At 40.6% G+C, this 22,575-nt stretch overlaps 1 protein-coding gene across 1 annotated transcript in view; it reads left to right on the top strand.

Moving 5' to 3' along the window:
- The first annotated feature begins 5,869 nt into the window (after positions 1-5,869).
- LOC140734254 (calpain-5-like) overlaps positions 5,870-22,575 on the top strand; it is a 182,048-nt gene continuing 165,342 nt past the window's right edge. The window contains exons 1-2 of the mRNA XM_073057976.1: positions 5,870-5,971; positions 7,120-7,294. Coding sequence (XP_072914077.1) covers positions 7,130-7,294 — 165 coding nt within the window. The 5' untranslated portion in view covers positions 5,870-5,971; positions 7,120-7,129. The remainder of the gene's footprint in view (positions 5,972-7,119; positions 7,295-22,575) is intronic.

Below are 22,575 nucleotides of genomic sequence, written 5' to 3'. Positions count from 1 at the left end.
GCTGCGTTCCACCAGCTTTTTGTGTGTGTTGCATGAAATTCTAGTACCCGCAGATTTCCTCGTGTGTTTGCAGTTTTTTTCCCTAGCCTTTGACCTGCTCTGGTAGCCATGCGTGTGGCATCAAGGTGCCCTAGCTAAAATAGAGTCAATGGGAATTAGGGGAAAACACTCTGCTGGTTGGAATCATACCTGACAAAAAGGAAGATGGTTGTGGTGGCTGGAGGTCAGAATCAGGTTTATTATCACCAGCATGTGATGTGAAATTTGTTAACTTAGTAGCAGCAGTTCAATGCAATACATAATCTAGCAGATAAAAAAATAAATAAAATAATAATAATAATAATAAATAAACAAGTAAATCAATTATGTATATTGAATAGATTTTTTAAAAAAGTGTAAAAACAGAAATACTGTATATTAAAATAAAGTGAAGTAGTGTCCAAGGGTTCAATGTCCATTTAGGAATAGGATGGCAGAGGGGGAAGAAGCTGTTCCCGAATCGCTGAGTGTGTGCCTTCAGGCTTCTGTACCTCCTACCTGATGGTAACAGTGAGAAAAGGGCATGCCTTGGGTGCTGGAGGTCCTTAATAATGGATGCTGCCGTTCTGAGACACCGCTCCCTGAAGATGTCCTGGGTACTTTGTAGGTTAGTACCCAAGATGGAACTGTCTAGAATTGCAACTTTCTGCAGCTTCTTTCAGTCCTGTGCATTAGCCCCTCCATACCAGACAGTGATGCAGCCTGTCAGAATGCTCTCCATGGTACATCTACAGAAGTTTTGAATGCATTTGTTGACATACCAAATCTCTTCAAACTCCTAATGAGGTATAGTCTCTGTCTTGCCTCCCTTATAACTGCATCAATAAGTGGGGACCAGATTAGGTCTTCAGAGATTTTGACACCAAGAAACCTGAAATGCTCACTCTCTCCACTTCTGATCCCTCTATGAGGATTGGTGCATGTTCCTTCATCTTACCCTTCCTGAAGTCCACAATCAGCTCTTTTGTCAATCAGATAGGAGTTCCTCAGGGAAGTGTCCTAGGACCAACCATCTTCAGCTGCTTCAGCAATGACCTCCCCGTCATAAGGTCAGAAGTGGGGATGTTCGCAGATGACTGCACAATGTTCTGCACCATTCATGACTCCTGAGATAGTGAAGCAGTACAACAGGACCTCAGGCTTGGGCTGAGAAGTGGCAAGTAACATTCGAGCCACACAAGTGCCAGGTAATGACCATCTCCAGCAAGAGAGGCTCTAACCATCGTCCCTTGATATTCAGTGGCATCACCATCACTGAATCCACTACTATCAACACCCTGGGGGCTACCATTGACAGGAAACTGTACTGGTCTAGCCATATAAACACCGTGGCTACCAGAGCAGGTCAAAGGCTAGAAATCCTGCAGCGTGAAATTAAGTCATAACCTGTTCAGCCCTTCCCCTTACTTCAGGTCCTCAAGTCCCAGCAGCATCCTTGCAAATTTCCTCTGCACTCTTACCCTGGTAACTAGAACTGCATAAAATATTCCACATTGAGTGCCACCAGCATATTATACAACTCCAACATAATCCCCTGCTCTCAATGCCCTGACTATGAAGGCCACTGTGCCAGAAGCTCACTTCATGATCTCATTTACCTGTGATGACACTTTCAGGGAACTATGGATCTGTATTCCAAGATTCTTTGACCTACTGCACCTGGCCATTCACTGTGTAAATCTTACTCTGGTTTGTCTCACACTTGACTACATTAAATACCATCTGCTATTTTTCAGCCCATTCTCCCAATTTTTGTTTTTACAATTTGATTTTTTTTAACCTCTGAGAATGAGCACCAAGCTTCATTTTGAAACTGTCCTCTCATTTCTCAAACAATAAAAATAGAACGCTGAATGAGACATTCAGAGTGTCTAACGAACGTGAAGTTAATAGGCTATAAAAAGTCAAGATTCACATTTCCTGATGGTATAATGAGATTAATATGGATGGATGGTCACAGGTTGACAGGGACAGGATGGGTTGAATCACCTGTTTTAATGCTATATCACTCTGCTTATGGAAGTGTCTTGCATTGAATAATAATAACCATGCAAGACACTGACTCAGTCTGATCTGAGATAGCTGATACCTGAAAAACTAGTCATGGGATCTTCCTGGGATGCTCTTATTTAGCCAGATGGTGGTGCATCTGAGGAATTAATTGCTACAGATATCCATGGAGGCCAAGCCATTGGATATATGGTGGATTCTGTTTAATTGGGCCATCAGTTAATCATGGCAGCCACTTATTTGGGACAACTCTTAAATAACAAAAATAATTGAGAAAATAGCCAGGACTCCTTTCGTTTATTTGGGACATTATGCCACTTAATCGGGACAGGAGGCTGTTGCTGAACAGCATCAGTTGAGTGCACTTGTGTGGCCTTTATACTCTACACTGAGCTTCGAGCAAATGGCTTTTAAACAGTGTTACTTGTGTATGTTTGTGTTCAAACAGCAGTAATTTTTGTCACTGATAGTTGGTGAGAAATAGCAGTAAGAGAATTTAGAAATGCTTTGCTCACTGTGGTTCCATACCTTCAGGCTTGGAGATGTGAGAAACGGCCGGGAGTGGAAGTGAAATGATTTCATTAATTCAGCAAATTAGGAACTACAAAGACTTTGAAGGTATCGACAATCATCTCGGATGGTACAATGTGATGCGCTATCAATAACTCTAGGAGACTGGAAGTAGAGAACAATATGATAGGCTTTTATTAACAGTGAAAACGGGCACGACCATGTTGAAGACTGAGGGAGGAGCAGTGCCCCAATCGCCTTTATCCAGGGGTCTGTGGGAGGAGCCACAGGAGCAGTCAGCAGAGGGGCGTGTCCAGACAGGTATACATAGTTTACCACACAATGAAAATAAAGATTTGGAGGATGCAAGTTTCTAACTAGCATCAGTCGCAAGCACTTATGTAGCAATCAGATAGTATGCCATGCTTAGTGTGAACTGATTTATTATTTATTATTTAAAACTGATGTTTTAAATAGCATCAGTTGTACATGCTTATGTATTTCATTTGGGCTGACCGACGCCAAATCAAATAGCAGTGATATTTGGCTCTACTTCATTCAGGAAGGCAATTCAGGCAGTCCATTATCTGCACTAGGTGTCTGTTCTGATTTTGTTCATTTACAGTCAATCAAGAAACACGGCAGCATGTACTGTAGATACTTCCTCTGTCGATAACTATTAGGAACTAATACACAGTTGTATAATACTGTAGTAATATTGGCAGTGTTCTAATTTGTTCTGTATCTCATTTAAATAAATAATTTGTTACTCAGTTAGTCATTTTTAAACTATTGGCATGAGTCTTTGGCTAATTGGGGTAGCTGCTTAATTGGGCCAAAATGTGGAGGTCTCAGTGAACAAAAGGTAAGCCTGTATCTCTGAGAATAGGTTAAAAGGAACCACGTCCTGCTTAACCAGAACAAATCTAGCCCTCACCTGATGGTCTTCTTAACCAAGATCACTCAAAAGTGATTAAAAACAGAGAAGAGGACAGAGGAGCAGAAGAACAGGCCCTTTGGCTCGTGACATTGGGCAAAACTCATTAAATCTGTAATAAAATACCCAATTATAGTAGTCCCTTCTGCCTGCACAAGGTCTATGTGTCTCCATTCACTGCATAATCATGTACCTATCTAAAAGTCTCTTAAATGCCTGTTATATTTGCCTCCACTATCACTCCTGGCAGAATACTCTGAGCACCAACCCCTCTCTGTGTAAACAATCCTTGCTCTTCCCATCTCCTTTGAACTTCCACCCTCTCACTTTTAATGTATGTCTTCTTGTATTAGATAAATACATACCGTATGTACTTCAAAATACATATATAAATAGGTTTTAACCCATGAAAGTTGATGCCAGTTGTATCAATCTTCCACCACCCTAAGGCAAATATGAATTATGAATTGAACCTAGTCTTCTCAATAGTTCAATACTCCACTGGATGATGGGTTTATTAATTTACTTTCTTATTATCCCTTGACACTGATTCTACATTCTGTCATGCTCATGGATGCTATTCCAATTTTTGCAAATTCTCTGCTGAAGCATTGCATTCAGTGATGGTCTTCATGCTTACCCTGACGAATCTACATTTAGTAGAACACGTTCACTGCATCACAGCCAAATTAGTATGCTGTAATTCCAGTGTCGTTCCCGTTACGCTATTTATTCAGCAATAGCGAGCAATCAGCTCAACACACCAACCGCAGCCAATTTATGTAGAGTCCCATTAAAGACAGGGGTGTCTTAATAATAAACCTAACTTTAAAGGAAGAGTTGAAGTACGACTAAAATGATGTCAATTGTGCTAAATTGGGCCACATAATGGAGTTTAAAAAATAGGCCTTGTGTGCAGCACTAACTTTGTCAATTAATAACTATAGTAAATCAGAAGCATGCAAATCTTTTATCCACTTATCTCACATGGGTCAATGTCTTGATTATACTCCTGTAACACAGAACAAATTCCTTGACTGGTTACGATTAACCGAGCTGGAGGAAGTTTTGCAGTGTGTGACTCAATATCATAAATTCTTTCACTCAAATTCCTAAAGTATGGTGCAATCCTGGACAGAAAATGATAAATATCTGTTTACACACACACAACCCCAAAGAATCTCGATACCAAACATGAAATATGTAGTTATTAATAATAGCTTCACTTTAAAAATAATTGCGAACAAAACCTCTTTTACATATTAATTTGAAATGTTTTGATTTATTGTAACCACAACAGCAAATGACCCCATTGATAATTGTATCAGTTGACTTTAGGCCAGTGAGAAACCTCAGTGCAATTGGTTAATGCGTAACACCTGGCAGACAAAATGGAACATGACTTTGTATTAAGCTACAGACTGATTACATTCAAATGAAGAAGGTTACTCCTGCGTAGTTTCCAGTAACTGGGAATTTTTGGTAAAGTTCACTAGTTTTTAACTGTGTCTTTTGACGATAAATTTGTGTAGAAAACTGGAAGCTTTAATGAACATGAAACCAAATCATCCTATTTCTTCCCCTTTTAATTCTAAACTTGAATGAAGAGTCAATAATCAAGGAACGACCATATTGAAAAAGTGTCAGAGAAATGAGAGAACTCAAAATATATAATCATGTGATATTGCTGTTGCGATTAAGCTTGCGTAAGGCAAAGAAGGCTAAAACAAGAGACACAATTTTCAGTAGAGTGACTTTGAATAACGACTTGAGTAACTAGACTTGATCTTAACACAGAAAGTTGCTGATAGGATTTAACATCTTCATTTTCATTTTTAAAAAAGTGAGTAAGAAATCCTTGGAGGGAAATAGCCATTGATAAAATGGAAAGAGACAAGTCTGCTATAAATAAAAAGTGCTTCACTTAACAGATTTGAAGAATGGTCTTGTATAATTTTCAGATTAAGTTCCAAATATAATATATTTTTATGAAGTGATGTGATTTCCTATCACACTGTTACTCTAAAAGGGTATATTTTTTGTGTATTCTGTGCATGCAGTAATTGAGGTAGTTAATTATTGACAATGATAATAAAAAAATATATTTTCCATGCATGTCCAGATGAATCTTATTACATTTAAAGGGTGTACAGTGTTGAAATATGTTTTGAAAACTGGTCTTGTGTTCAGGGACAAAATCATCATTTGTATTTTATGATTTTGACAGAACTTATTTTATTCCAATCCACATTCAAATTCACTTTGGTTTGTTACTTCTCTTTTAGGAGATAGAAATTACTTAAACAATAGTGTAAAGGCTTTTCTTTATTATGCATTTTTAGGATTAGTTGTACTAGTGGTTATTGTAGAAGAAAATCTCATCCCACCGGGAGAAGGGAAGAAGCAATCAGTGAGTCACCAGTTTATCAACCTGCCATTTTCTCCGTCGTACAATAATCACTTACACTTTCAAAGGTACTTCATAGGATATAGTGTGCTTTGCTATGCTTGTACAGAAATGTGAAGGATGAAGCATAAATAGATGTTTGTAAATATTTATTTTTAGAAAGGAGTTCTATTAAGTGGAAATAAAATACTAATTTTCTAACATGAATATAACATTGGATAGAACCAGCCCTCTTATTTAAAATATACAATCAAAGGTAACTTCCTGATGGTTTTTCTCAGAGTGTGTCCTAAAAATGTTTGTCCATTCATCAGGATTTTCCCACTTGACTTTCTATATACCTGTCCTATATACTTGTGCGTGGAGATCTGGTTGGGTCACTGGTTTTGTTTATGACCATTCAAAGTGAAATATAATGCCTTAAATGCCATTTGAAAAAAGATTGAAACCCATGCTCAAAAGAAAACATGTTAAAAGAAAAGTTGATCAGCAAGAATATGATGTTCTTTGAAGACCACATTTTCAACCTCCTCCAGCGCCACTAATAGTTAATGTTTTCGTGATTGAAATTCCACGGTAAAGTGAACTGATTGCAATGAATTAAATGGTGTTAAAGTTAAGGCCATTTATCAAAAACTATTGCTTCACAGTTATCTTACTTGTACTTTATTTCCACTGTGAATTAAAAATAATTTTTCACAGCAATGAACTGTAAGTACAATAAGAAATATTTTACTATTAATTTAATTGCTAAAGAATTTGTAGGGAGTTACAATGGAAATAAAAAGTGTTGAACTATGCTTATATTTTATTTTTTTCGTGGTTCAACCAAATAATTCTAGCTAATGGGGGAATCACCAATGACTTTGAGAACTCCCTATTCAGCTTTCAGAGATGGTAGAGTCTGGAAGCCTGCAGGTTAAAATGCAAGGAACTTTGCAGGACAGTTGGAGAGTTTGTTAAGAACTAACTGGCAGCCTACTTTTGAAAAGGCAGCTTCATAGGTAAGTTCAATTTTTTTGCTTCCCCATGAAAGATTTTTAATCTGAATTATTTCCATAGCAACACAGATAAATGGCAGCAGTAATGCCAAAATTGAGCTCAAGAGTTGGGGTGTGGGAGAAATGTATGCAATGTCACAAACTTTGGCAAGCATTACCACTCACTGGGTGCATAAATAAAGTTTATGCATACATTGATGCTATTTTTGTTTTAGATTGTGGACGATGGTTCCATCAATAAAGTTTTACAAAGGTCAACAGTACACTGCTTTAAAAAAAGAATGCCTACAAAACCACCAAGTGTTTGAGGATCCTTACTTTCCTGCAACAAACGAGTCGCTCTTTTACTCAAGGTCTCCTCCAGGAGCAATTGAGTGGAAACGGCCAAAGGTAATGACATAATTAATGTCTGATTTGATACAAAGTGTTGTCATAAATGTGGAAATACTTTCATTGCAGCTGCTCATTGTGGAAAATGCACTGTAAACTGATATTGATCTTATTGTGATGTACAGAGAAACTTCATCCTGGATATCATTTTTATGATGTGGTTTACATTGTTTATGTGCTGGTATTCATACTCATTTTATTCCATAATCTGTTGTTTAACCTCTAACCTTTTTATATAATTCTTTGCTCTTTATAATCATTGATTGTTGTTTTCTGTTGCATGTGCTGCAAATTTCTAATACACGCATGTGGTGAATAAATTTGGTCTGTGATACCGATGCACCAAAGCTTTCTTGTACAAAATTTTAAAAATCTGGGGATAACTGGATGTGAATGGATCTCTGAAAAAGCAGCAGTGTAAGTTCAGCTGGGACAACACAAATAAATTCCTGAAACAAGCAAATTGTTACCATGCTTTTAACTTCTGTCTAAGCTAGTTCAGTAAGCCCTTTGATCAGGAAATCTGATTAACTTATTCCAATATGCACACGGACTTGCTGTAATATAAACTTCACAGTTTATCACCTGCCTTGGTGTGTAGTACTGTATCAACGTGTATAAATATTGGGAGCTTTAACAGTGTGTAATGCTCAATATCATTCCTCACACAGAGTTCCTTAATATATTTATACATTTTTATTTTACTTTTTTTAATATACATTTTGATGGATCTTTAAAGAACCACCAATCAAGTTTGTTTATCAATAGAATTTAAGAGTCGCACTTTGAAAAAAGAAAATTCTTTCTGTTACAAACACATGCACAGTATTCCTTTATATGTTTTAATCTGAAAATGAGAGTGCATGTGTTTCAATTCCTGCACATGCCACTGATCATGTAGGTGCACCTCTATCCTTTTAATAAAAGGATCCTAGGAGCCATAGAATAGGAAGTTTGACAAACGTACTGGAGTTCTTCAAGGATGTAATGAATACAGTGGATAGAAGGGAACAGATGGATGTCATTTACTTGGATTTCCAGAAGGCATTTGATAACGCACCGCATGAAAGACTTATCTATCAGATAAGGATGCAGAGAGTTGGGGGGTGATATATTAGCATGGATAGAGGTTTGGTTAACTAATAGAAAGCAGAGAACTGGGATACATGGGTGTTACTCTGGTTGGCAATCAGTGGTGAGTGGTGTGCTGCTGGGCCTCCAACTGTTCATGATATATATTAATGATCTGGAAGAGGGGACTGAGTGTAGTGTATTGAAGTTTGCTTATGATACTGTATTGAGTGGAAAAGCAAATTGTGCAGAAGATATGGAGAGTCTGCAGAGAGATATAGATAGGGTAAGTGAGGGGGCAAGGGTCTGGTAGCTGGTGTACAATGTTGGTAAATGCGAGGTCATTCACTTTGGAAGGAAAAATAGAAGAGAAGATTATTAATTAAATGGTTAAAAATTGCAGCATGCTGCAGTGCAGAAGGACTTGGGAGTGCTTGTGCATGAATCACAAAAAGTTGGTTTGCAGGTGCAGCAGGCTATCAAGAAGGCAAATGAGATGTTGGTCTTCATTGCTTGAGGGATTCAATTTAAGAGCAGGGAAGTTATGCTGCAACTGTACAGGATACCGGTGAGGCCACACCTGCAATACTGCATGCAGTTCTGGATTCCTTACTTGAGGAAGGATATACTGGCTTTGGAGGTGGTGCGAAGGAGGTTCACCAAGTTGATTCCAGAGATGAGGGGATTAGACTATGAGGAGAGATTGAGTCACCTTGGACTCTACTCACTGGGAATCAGAAGAATGAGAGGAGATCTTGTAGAAACATATAAAATTCTGAAAGGGGTAGATAAGAGAGAGGCAGGAAAGTTGTTGGCACTGATAGGTGAGACTAGAACTGGGGGCATAACCTCAAAGTTCGGGGAGTAGATTTAGGACTGAGCTGAGGATGAACTGCTTTTCCCAGAGGGTGGTAATTCCCTGCCTAATGAGGCAGTGGAGGCTACCTCAGTAAATATATTTAAGACAAGGTTGGATAGATTTTTGCGTAGTAGGGGAATTAAGGGTTATGGGGGAAAGGCAGATAGGTGAAGATGAATCCATGGTCAGATCAGCCATGGTCTTGCTGAATGGCGGAGCAGGCTCAATGGGCCAGATGACCTACTCTTGCTTCTTAAGTTCTTATGTTCTTATGTAAGTATTGGTGATCAGGATGGTATGAATGTTGGAGAGGAAACCTTAATGTGATGTTCCTGTTCCTCCGCTCCCCATATATTTATTGCTGGTTGAATTCACCGCTTTGGGGGTTCCTACCAGATTAACCCAGGCAGTATATTTTATGGGGTTTGCACAACATAGCTTCAACATTCCAATGATGGAAGAAATGCATCTTTGAGTTGTTTTCCAAGAATGTTGGATTGGGACTGTAGAATTGTGATTTTTTTTCTTGTAGTTTAACATTTCTATGCTTGTTTATATCTTATAATCAACTGTATAAAGTAGTGGAATATCCAATATTGCAGTACAGTTGCTTTTGTTATTTTCTAGAAATTTTTGTGGCCCGCTTCTTGAATTTGGCTATATTATAAATTAACTTAACAGTGGGATTGTGTTTTATCTCTAGTCTGAGTATGAAAAGATCACGGCTGCTTCTTCCCTTCATTTTTTCCTTTCTTGGTTCTCTTGGTGCTTGTTTTTCTTAGCTCTTTTAACGCTTAATAAAAATGATCAATAAGTTTTATGCCTCACTCTTGACTTCTGAAGAACCTTTGGATCGCAAAAGTATCAGGATTCAGCACTAGCTTGTTCTGGCTGGTGACAAGTTATTTGAGTTTTGGGGGAGCCACTTCCATCATTTTATTTCTGATATGCTGTGCAGATGATGGGAAGACTTTGGAGAAATGAGAGGCGAGTCTTTCATTGCAAGATATCCACCTCCGATCTAATCCTGTGCTTCCCATTTTTTTATTTGACAGTCCAGTAGTTTTCTGTTCAAGCAGGTCTGTACTAATATTTCCACAGCTTTCTGTGTGTGTGTGTGTGTGTGTGTGTGTGAATATGGATATTGACCCCTTCCTGTATTCTGGGTTGATCAGAATTTCTAAATCATTCTAAATCGTGGACGCATTGGTAATCATTTTCCAATGTTCTATAGATTCAGGAACAGTTCCTGCTGATTGGAGGGTGGCTAATGTTGTCCCACTTTTCAAGAAAGGAGTGAGAGAGAAAACAGGGAACTATAGACCAGTTAGCCTGAGGTCAGTGGTGGGAAAGATGCTGAAGTCAATTATAAAAGAGGAAATTACGACACATTTGGATAGCAGTAGAAGGATCAGTCCGAGTCAGCATGGATTTATGAAGGGAAAATCATGCTTGACTAATCTTCTGGAGTTTTTTGAGGATGTAACTATGAAAATGGACAAGGGAGAGCCAGTGGATGTAGTGTACCTGGACTTCCAGAAAGCTTTTGATAAAGTCCCACATAGGAGATTAGTGAGCAAAATTAGGGCACATGGTATTGGGGGCAGAGTACTGACATGGATTGAAAATTGGCTGGCTGACAGGAAACAAACAGTAGTGATTAACGGGTCCCTTTCGGAATGGCAGGCTGTGACCAGTGGGGTACCGCAAGGTTCGGTGCTGGGACTGCAACTGTTTACAATATACATTAATGATTTAGATGAAGGGATTAAAAGTAACATTAGCAAATTTGCTGATGACACAAAGCTGGGTGGCAGTGTGAAATGTCAGGAGGATGTTATGAGAATGCAGGGTGACTTGGACAGGTTGGGTGAGTGGGCAGATGCATCACAGATGCAGTTTAATGTGGATAAATGTGAGGTTATCCACTTTGGTGGCAAGAACAGGAAGGCAGATTACTATCTGACATTCTTGCTATTGAGAGAGTGCAGCGTAGGTTCACAAGGTTAATTCCAGGAATGGCAGGACTGTCATATGTTGAAAAATTGGAGCGACTGGACTTGTATACACTGGAATTTAGAAGGATGAGAGGGGATCTGATTGAAACATATAAGATTATTAAGGGATTGGACACATTGGAGGCAGGAAGCATGTTCCCGCTGATGGGTGAGTCCAGAACTAGAGGCCACAGCTTAAGAATAAGGAGTAGGCCATCTAGAACAGAGATGCGGAAAAACTTTTTCACCCAGAGAGTGGTGGATATGTGGAATGCTCTGCCCCAGAAGGCAGTGGAGGCCAAGTCTCTGGATGCATTCAAGAGAGAGTTAGATAGAGCTCTTATAGATAGCGGGGTCAAGGGATATGGGGAGAGGGCAGGAACAGGGTACTGATTGTGTATGATCAGCCATGATCAGTGAATGGTGGTGCTGGCTAGAAGGGCCGAATGGCCTACTCCTGCACCTACTGTCTATTGTTTATTGTCTATTTCAGCTGTAATAAATGACATTCAAATGATTTGTTCAAATTTTGGTTAATCTGAGCTATGCAAGTCTGGCTTTTACTTTGAAACACACTGAAATATAGCTTTGGACGGAAATAGAGCAGTTTGCCCAATTTTAGCCACTACCCTTTTATGGATAATGTAACAGCCTTGGGGGATGCTGGATCAAATAAGCTATAGTTGTTCCATACAAGAGGAATCTGGGTTGTTTGTTTTTGACCAAAGATGGTTAAGAGGAGAGTTGATAAAAGGGTTCATAATTATAAAGGATATTGCAAAATGTGTTCTCTTTGGCAAGCGGGCAAGAACCAAAGGACACACTGAAGGTGATAAGAGAAAAAAATAATTTTCACCAAATAAATTCCTCAGGGCTGGATTTGATTGGTCAGAAAACTGTTAGAATCATAACTCTTAAAAATTAATATAAGTACTTGAATGGGGATTTAAAAAAAAGTACAAGGTTGTTGGGAAAGAATTGAGATGTGGATCTAACAGAATCTCTCTCAACAGCTTGCACTGGACCACAGATTCCTCCTGTTCTATGGATTTTACTGGTGTTGTTTTCAACTATGCTATTGCACTAGAAATGTCTTATTATAGTCCTTTTAAAAAATGGTTTAAATGCAGTTGAATATTGTTTAAAGGAAGGCAGTGAGGGATGTGGATAGACTTTGGAGAAATTTGACCAGATATGGAAATCTACACTCTCTCAAGAGGTACAGTATATTGAGTGGACAAAAGCTGAAGTGTGACTTTCCACTTAACTCCAAGTTTGAATAATCTGAGAGAAGTTAAGTTCAGGTGTTGGTAGTACTAGGATGCAGTTAAAGGGTTTTATTTGTACCTAATTACAAAATAATTTAACCTCGGGGATTTGATAATCAATGCACTTTTTTCATTAAATCCCATGTGTCATTAATTGACTAGAGATTTGGAAGTGGATGCTTATTTTTTTAATGTTCGTGTCAGTGGCTGAGCCACAATTTACAGGCCATCCCGAATTACCCTAGAGCTGAATGTTTATGTGGGCCATTTCAGAGGGTCAATTACATTGCTATGGATCTCAAGTTGTCCATTTCAAACTAAAAAGGAATAGCATGTTTCTGTCTTTGAAGGACCCGAGTGAACCACATGGGACTGCGTTCGAATCCAGTGCTTTCATGGGTACCTTATCACTATATCTTACTATATTCCAATTTGTGTCATTTGTAGACTCTTGGAGTTAGTCCTACATCAGAACACTGGGTGTAGTAAACTCACTCAGTTCTGAGTGGTACAACCACATCATGGGCCAAAGGGCTGTAATGTTCCATGTAACACCCGGTTTTAAAGATGTATTTGTATGCATGACACTTCTTCCCCTAATAAAAAAAAATAATAAACCATCAGAACAATTGACTATTTGCATACATTAATTAAATCAACTTTGCAGTTACATATATTAAATTCTGCCGTAAGTTTTATAAGTAGGACTGGTTATAAATGTACTCAGTCTTTTTGCCTCCTCACTTACATAACGCTTCATTATGAACTGTAGTGAAGATATCATTCTCTGCTATAATAATTCTGGCAGATCAGTTTCTCAGATATGGTTTATACAGATTGAGCCCTGCAACTTGTTCTGCAACTGTTATTTCAATATTGTTCTGTTCATAACTATGCATAAATTGAACCATTTAAAATGCAATTTAGCACTGGGAGAAATGATTAACAGTTATAGTAGTTACATTTTACATTTCAGTTCATTGCAAAGTACGACAAAGTGAATTGCAACAATTCCTATTCTCATTGTTTTATTTTAAAAGGCTGATTATAATTTTGCCTTTGCTTCCAACTCCCCAATCTAAATTTCTGTAGATTTTGGACTTTTTCTCTTTCCTAATGTATTTTTTTGAGTAATGGTCATCTTCTCTGACTATCCCTGCTCTGAATTGTCTGTTGACTGACTTGTGCTCTGGGCTGACATTACCAATGTTCCCTCTAAGGTGTGTGCGTTCATACAGCTTTTTCTATTAGCACACAGAGGAATTTAGACAGTGCACAAAAGGTTCTCTCCCCCCCCCCCCCACCTCAATGGAATGTTAAGTATATTTCGCTATCATACACAATCACATTTCCTTTTCTGGTTTCTGATGCGGATGGTGTTGACAACATGGAGATTGCGATGATTTGTCTGCAGATTTTAGAACAGGCTTATTTATACTGTCTTTATTGAAGGAATTACTGATTCCCTATGTTGAATTCCAAAGAAGCAAAGGGCGTGAATCGCAAAAGAACTGCTCGTTCATTTAAAGTGAAATGGCTTATTATCCTTACAATAGCTTCAGGTTTACTCCCACTTAAAAATTCAGTGTGCACATGTTGTCACTGGGCAAAAAATTGCACAGCACAAGATTTTTGTCATTACAAATTAGAGGGACATTGGTCCTTAAGAATTGTGATATCCCACCAAGTAAACTCTCTCATTTTGTACTGCAGTTTACCCTCGATGGATCCAGCTCGGTCTATGCTTGATTTGAGCAATTCAGCAATTCTATGAGGCAACTAAAGAAGTCTGAGACACTGAGCACTTTGAAGCTTCCAGAGATCAGTATTATCAGTGCCTGATTCCACTGGTATTACCTCACACTGATCCACTTATATTACACCTTTGTGCAATTGTGGAGGCCCAGCTGCTAACTGAAACTTCCGCAAGCTAACTCTCTTGTACTGTCCCAACAGGTACTGGACTTGCCATCAAGGTTTGTGAAGAGTCCAATTGTTCTGGGGGTGGAGGGGCAAGTCACTTTTAAATTGGTTACTCAAAATCAACTGTTCTGTCCCCACTGTTGGCCTTTTTGGAGTCCTTTTTCTAATTTTCTGCCCAACTAGATTTGCTCTGCGGGTCCTGTTTCTCAGCCTACTGTAATGAACAATGGACACTTTCTTGGTATTTCACTGCCTTCTCAATGTAGTGACCATTTTATTTGTTACAAACAAGAAATGACCTGCTTTTCCTTCTGCAGGTATTGCCTCACCTGCTGAGTGCTTCTCGAATTTTCTGCATTAGTATCAAAAGTCATTCTACATGCATCAGCTTATTTATAGATGTATGCTTTTTATATTACACTGATCTGTGTGCTTAACTATGGTGTGGGCCTGACTTTATGTGCTTGTGCTGCATGAATAAGCTTCAAAATTAACTTAGAACATTACAGCACAATACAGGTCTTTCATCCTAATCTAACACAAATCTAACCCTTCTATCCTAGATAGGCCTCCATTTTTCTATTATCCATGTGTCTATCTAATGGTTTCTTAAATGGCCCTAATGCATTAACCTTTTCCACCTCCACTGGCAGCAAACTCTACCCACCCACCTCTCTCTCTGTGCTTAAAAATTAACTCCCTGTGACATAACTAAACTTTCCTCCAATCACTTTAAAATGATGCTCCCTAAAGAAGAATGTAAACATTTGTTGTTTGGCTACACAGTTGAAAAATTTGGAACAAATTGCTATAGATTTTTTTTCTTAATTAAACATTCTCGTTTTACTCGTCCTTAATTTTGAAATTGTCCAAATCAGAACAATTGTCCTTTCAAAACAATCATTACTGATGGTACTGTGTGTCTACATCCAGAACCTAATGCTCTTATCAGCAGAATATTCAGTTTAGATTAAGGGGCAATATACCCAAACCTCCATCTAAGCCTCATTGTCTGACATCGAGATTAATAATTATAGAACCATAGAACATTAAAGCACAGTACAGGCCCTTCAGCCCTCCATGTTGTGCTGACCCATATAATCCTTAAAAAAAAAGTACTAAATCCACACTACCCCATACCCCTCTATTTTTCTTTCATCCATGTGCCTGTCCAAGAGGCTCTTAAATACCCCTAATGTTTTAGCCTCCACCACCATCCCTGGTAAGTCATTCCAGGCACTCACAACCCTCTGTGTTAATAAAAAAAACAAAAAAAACCAACCAAACAAAAAAAACCCAACAACAACTTACCCCTGATGTCTCCCCTAAACTTCCCTCCCTTAATTTTGTACATATGCCCTCTGGTGTTTGCTATTGGTACCCTGGGAAACAGGTACTGGCTATCCACCCTATCTATGCCTCTCATAATCTTGTAGACCTCTATCAAGTCCCCTCTCATTCTTCTACGCTCCAAAGAGAAAAGTCCCAGCTCTGCTAACCTTGCTTCATATGACTTGTTCTCCAAACCAGGCAACATCCTTGTACATTTGCTCTGCACCCTCTCCATAGCTTCCACATCCTTCCTATAATGAGGTGACCAGAACTGAACACGATACTCTAAGTGTGATCTCACCAGAGATTTGTAGAGTTGCAATATGACCTCTCTATTCTTGAACTCAATCCCCCTGTTAATGAAGCCTAGCATCCCATAGGCCTTCTTAACTACCCTATCAACCTGTGCGCAGCAACCTTGAGGGATATAAGGATTTGAACCCCAAGGTCCCTTTATTCATCCACCCTCTTAAGTAACTGACCATTAATCCTGTACTCAGTCTTCTGGTTTGGCCTTCCAAAATGCATCATCTCACACTTATCCGGATTGAACTCCATCTGCCATTTTTCTGCCCAACTCTGCAGCCTGTCTATATGCTCTTGTAACCTTCAACAACCTGCAGCTCCACCCACAACTCCTCCAATCTTCGTGTCATCTGCAAACTTACTCACCCATCCTTCCGCCTCTACATCCAGGTCATTCATAAAAATCACAAATAGCAGGGGTCCCAGGACAGATACCTACGGCACTCTACTAATCACCAACCTCCAGGCAAAATACTTTCCTTCCACAACTACCCTCTTCTTTCTTCCTTTAAGCCAATTTTTTATCCAAACAGCCAAGGTTCCACTGATCCCATGCCTCATGACTTTATGGATGAGTCTCTCGTGAGGGACCTTGTCAAATGCCTTGCTAAAGTCCATATAGACCCCATCCACTGCCCTACCCTCATCAATTTCTTTTGTTACCTCTTCAAAAAACTCAATCAGGCTCGTGAGGCATGATCTTCCCCTCACAAAGCCATGTTGACTATCCATGAGTAGACTGTACTTCTCTAAATGCTACTATCCTTAAGAATCCTTTCCAGTAGTTTGCAGACCACTGATGCAAGACTCACCGGTCTATAGTTCCCAGGTTTCTCCCTATTACCCTTTTTAAACAAGGGAACTACATTTGCTATTCTCCAGTCCTCTGGCACTTCCCCTGTAGCCAAAGAGGATTCAAAGATCATAGCTAATGCTCCAGCGATCTCTTTCAATTCACACAACAACCTGGGGTGTATCGTATCTGGCCCTGGGGATTTATCAATCTTGATGTTTTTAAGAAGATCTAGCACTTCTTCAGTAATCTCCACATTGTCCAGCACACAGGCCTGCTCTATTTTGACCTCACCCTGATCAAGGTCCTTTTCACCTGTGAATACTGAAGCAAAGTATCCATTCAGGACCTCCCCAACCTGCTCCGCCTCCAGGCACATGTTGCCCTCTTTATCCTTTAGCGGTCCCACCTTCGTTCTTGTCATCCTCCTGTTCTTCACATACGCATAGAATGCTTTGGGGTTCTCCTTAATCCTACATGCCAAGGCCTTTTCATGCCCCCTTTGAGCTCTCCTAAGTCCTTCCTTTAGCTCCTTCCCGGCTACCCTATATTTCTCATGAGCCCCTCCTACTTCCAGCTTCTTATATCTAACATATGCTTCCTTTTTCCTCTTGACAAGTTGCCTCACGTGTTTCGTCAGCCACGGTTCCCTTTTCCTATCATTTTTCCCTTGCCTCAGTGGGACAAACCTATCCTGAACCCAGCTCAAGTGGTCCCTAAACTTGTCCGGCATTACTTCTGTGCTTTCCCCTTTGAACATCTGTTCCCAATTTACTCTCGCTAGTTCCTGCTGCATCCCTTCAAAGTTAGCCTTTCCCCAGTTAAGCACTTTCCCATTTTGTCTGTTTTTATCCTTTTTCATAGCTAAGGGAGTTGTGGTCACTCTCTCCAAAATGCTCCCCTACCAAGAGGTCTGTCACCTGACCAGGTTCATTACCCAGAACTAGATCCAGTATAGTCTCTCCTCTCATTGGCCGGTCCACATACTGTGTCAGGAATCCTTCTTGACCACACCTGACAAATTCAGCCTCATCTATCCACCTTGTACTCAGGAGATGCCAGTCAATATGAGGGAAGTTGAAATCACCCATAATTACTACCCTGTATTTTGTGCACCATTCTCAAATCTGCCTACTTATCTGCTCCTCGGTGTCCCGAGGACTATTTGGGGGCCTATAGACTACTCCCAGCACAGTGATTAATCCCTTCCTATTTCTGACTTCCACCCAGTCTGACTCAGTGGACACTCCTTCTGCAGCGTCCTCCCTTTCTATAGCCATGATACTATCCCTGACCAGCAATACCACTCCCCCCCCCCACTTTTCTACCTTCCATCCTATTCCTTTTAAAACACCTGAACCCCAGGACCTGCATCATCCAATCCTGCCCTTCCTCCAACCAAGTTTCAGTAATGGCCACAACATCGTAGTTCCACATACTAATCCATGCTCTAAGTTCATCCTCCTAGCATTGAAATAGACACATTTCAACCCCTTTAACTGGCTACAATTATGTTCTGTCCCCTGCCTGTCCTTCCTCATCAACCCAGAACTCTTAGTATCATGCCCTTGTCCTTCTACCTTAATCCCTGCACTCACATTCTGATTCCCACCCCCCTGCCAAACTAGTTTAAACCCTCCCCAACAGCTCTATCAAACCTACCCACCAGGATATTGGTCCCCCTGGGATTCAAGTGCAACCAGTCCTTTTTATATAGGTCACACTGCCCCAAAAGAGGTTTCAATGATCCAGAAATCTGAATCCCTGCCCCCTGCTCCATTCCCTCAGCCGCGCATTTATCCTCAACCTCATTCTATTCCTATTCTCACTGTCACGAGGCACAGGCAGTAATCTCGAGATTACTACCTTTGAGGTCCTGCTTTTCAACTTTCTTCCTAACTCCCTGTAGCCTTCTTTCAGGACCTCTTCCCTTTTCCTACCTATGTCATTGGTACCAATATGTACCATGACCTCTGGCTGTTCTCCCTCCCACCACAGGATATCTTGGATGTGATCAGAAACATCCTGGACCCTGGCACCTGGGAGTTAAACTACCATCTGTGTGTCTTTCCTGCATCCACCGAATTGTCTGTCTGAACCCCTGACTATAGAATCCCCTATCACTACTGCCTTCCTCTTCCTTTCCCTACCCTTCTGAGCCACAGGGCTAGACTCTCTGCCAGAGGCACTTCCCCGAGGTAGGCTGTCCCCCCCCCCGCCCCAATCAGTACTCAAACAGGAGTACTTATTGTCAAGGGGTACAGCCACAGGGGTACTCTCTAGAACCTGACTCTTCCCCTTCCCTCTCCTGCCTGTGACCCATTTCTCTGTCCCCTGTGGCCCCGGAGTGACCACCTGCCTGTAACTCCTGTCTATCACCTCCTCACTCTCCCTGACCAGACGAAGGTCATCGAGCTGCATCTCCTGTTCCCTAACATGTTCCCTTAGGAGTTGCATCTCGATGCACCGGGTGCAGATGTGGCCGTCCGGGATGCCAGGAGACTCCAGGACCTCCCACATCTGACACCGACCACAGAAAACTGGCCTCACACACATACTACCTCCTTTTGCAATCAACCACTGCCTCACCTCGTCCCGTTACCGCCGAAGCCCGTGGAGCCAAAGCCCTTTCACTCTGCTGGCTCTCACTCCGCTGCCCACTCCCAATGCTGCCCGTTGGATATGACTGCCTTCTTTTTAAACTGTTTGTGCTCAACTGGCTGACGTCACGCGCCTGTGCAGTCTGGCCTCTCTCTTTCCCCAAGAACTCAAAATGTCTTCCCTCTGGAAATCCTCAGGTGCTCTCCCGCTGCCTTCTTGGTCTGAATCAAAAAGTATCATGAAGTAGCCTGATATTCTTTGTCTGCCTAATTCAGAGGCATTTTAGTCCAAGCTGCCCTAATTGAAGTTGTCTCAGATTGGGAATCAGGCCTGTGATCTTCCTGCTGGATGGATTAGATAGATAGATAGATACTTTATTCATCCCCATGGGGAAATTCAACATTTTTTTCCAATGTCCCATACACTTGTCCCCTCTCAAAATACTGCTAAGTTTTCTTCATTGTGAGCTAGAATGGTTCAGGCTTGTATACTGATGAGGAAGTGATTCAGTTTGAACTTCAGCTTTCCTTCAGGTTAAGGGCTGCTATATTCTGTAACCAAAAAGTCCAAATAACCCTTGTGTGTTTAAATCAGGGGTGTGGAAGCAGCAATCCAGTTTGAAAGTCTCATTTAAAAGTGATGAGAAACACTGTATTGCCATTTCCATTCAACCTGGCCCGTTTCTTGGGGCTGCTGTGATCGCAGAAAGTGTTGCAGGAGCTTGAGCTCTGAGCTCTGGCCTCAGTGATGATCTGTGAGGCAAGGAGTACTGTGGGTAAGCAGTTTTACAGGAAGCAATCACCATGGAGCCTGGGTGACAACCGGACAGATAATAGAAACGGGCATGTTAAGCAAAGAACGTAAACAATTACAGCACAGTACAGGCTCTTTGCCTCATGATGTTGTGCTGACCTTTTAATCTACTCTAGGATAAATCTAATTTTTCCCTCCTACATAACCCTCAATTTTCTAGCATCCATACGCCTATCTAAGATTTTTTTTTGGAGAATGCTCCTAATGTAGCTGCCTCTATTACCACACATTCCATGCACTCACCAGTCTGTCTGTAACATGCTAACCTTTTGGCACTCCCCACACTTTCCTCCAATTACTGTAATATTGTGTCCCATTTTATTAGCCATTTCCAACCTGGGGAAAAGTCTCTGGCTACCTGCTCGATCTATGTCTCTTATCACGCGCGCCTCTATCAGGTCACTTTTCATCCTCCTCCACTCTGGAGAGAAAAGCACTAGCTCACTCAGCCTACCCTCAAAGGACGTGCTCCCTAATCCAGATAGCATCGGGGTAAATCTCCTCTGCACCCTCGCTAAAGCAGTAATTGCCTATAATGAGGTGACCAGAAATGAGCAGAATATGGCCTTACCAGGGTTTTATAGAGCTGCAGGAGATGCCCAAGAGCATTCTGCTCCCTAGTGAGTGTTTGGGGGAAGTCCCCTGGAGAGTTCAGCCAGAGCCAAGAGTATAGGATAGGTGACTAAGCCGAATGGTCAAGGGAGCTGTGGTTACGGGGGTGGGGGGGGGGGGGGAATCAATATTTACAGGTACAGGCAGGTGTTGCTATATATCTACCATTTTCTGTAGTTATGCTAAATCTAACTTAATTATAATTACAGGCTCAAATTGACTCTCCTTCCCCCTGCTCTCCATCACAGCTGAGAGAAGGGATGGAGTATTAAGAGTGATTAACAAATAAGATGCACAAGTATAAATCAGCCTTAACATAGCAGCTGACTCTTCCAGAGATCAAAGAGTTGTTTTCGAGTGAATCAAGCTCCCAACCAATATTCCTTGCTCAGCCTCTTGTCACAAATAAGAACAGTCTTCAATTCTTAATGTAGTTTGCAAGCAGTTATCAATCCAAAGTTTAAAAGGACAGCTTTGCAAACAAACAGCACTGTCTATAGACTCTGACTGCTGGCTCATAGTACAGGGCGGACTGCTGAAGAGAGGAGTGTAAGACAACGGGGTATTGTTAATTGGGCCTGTATCAAACCAGACAATACAGGTTAAGTTACTTAGTTCAAAGAAGTTTGCAGACCAGACTGATACTATCACTTATCTCATCAAATAGCTAATCTACCAATAGTTGTGATATTTGAGTACTCAGAGAGTCAGCTCTCAAAGCATTAATTTTGGCTGTCTGGAATCTGACCCCAGAAACTTTTAAACAATCTATGTTAATTTGAGACTCAGGGTAGAACAGACCAGCATGCAGTCAGACTATCAGGAAAGGCAGGGATATAATGGGATAAAATTGCAGCCAGCAGGGTGAGTATCAGTGCATTAGGGAAGCAGAATCAAAAAGGGTAGCAGATATAATACAGTGTTATATCTCAATGCATGGAGTATAACAAATAAGGTGGATGATCTTGTTGCACTTTTACAGATAGTCAGCTATGATGTTACGGCCATCACTGACTCGTGGTTGTAGTTGGGAGCTGAATGTCCAAGGTTACACAATCTGTCGGAGGGATAGGAAGATAAGTGCAGCTCTGCTGGTAAAGAATGGCATCAAATCAGTAGAAAGATGCAACATAGAATTGGAAGGTGTTGAATCCTTGTGGGTTGAGTTAAGAAACTGCAAAAGTAAAAGGGCAGTTATATAAAGGCTTCCCAAGAGTAGCTGGGATGTATAATACCAGATTACAGTGGGAATAGAAAAGGCATGTCAAAAGGGCAATGTTATGATAGTCATGGGAGATTTCAACATGCAGGTTGATTTGGGGAAAATCAAATTGGTAATGGATCTCAAAAGGGTAAATCTGTTGAATGCCTATGAGATGGCTTTTTAGAGCAGTTTGTTGTGGCATCTACTAGGTGATTAGCTAAACTGGATTGGGTGTTAAGTAATGAACTGGAGGTGATTCAGGAGCTGAAGAACCCTGAGGAGGCAGTGATCACAATATGATTGTGTTGAACTTAAAATTTGATAGGGAGAAAGTAAAGTCTGACATAGCAGTATTTCAGTGGAATCAAGGAAACTGCAGTGGTAAATTGGGAGGAGATGCTGGGTGTGATGCCAGCAGAGTTACAATGGCTTGATTTTGGGGGGAAAATGAGAAAGGTGTAGAAAAGATGTATCAACAAACAAAGAAATACTCAAATGGCAA

The sequence above is a fragment of the Hemitrygon akajei genome, chromosome 10 (genome assembly GCF_048418815.1).
Source record: "Hemitrygon akajei chromosome 10, sHemAka1.3, whole genome shotgun sequence".
Lineage (NCBI taxonomy): Eukaryota > Metazoa > Chordata > Chondrichthyes > Myliobatiformes > Dasyatidae > Hemitrygon > Hemitrygon akajei.
This window is presented reverse-complemented; position numbering and strand designations above follow the sequence as displayed.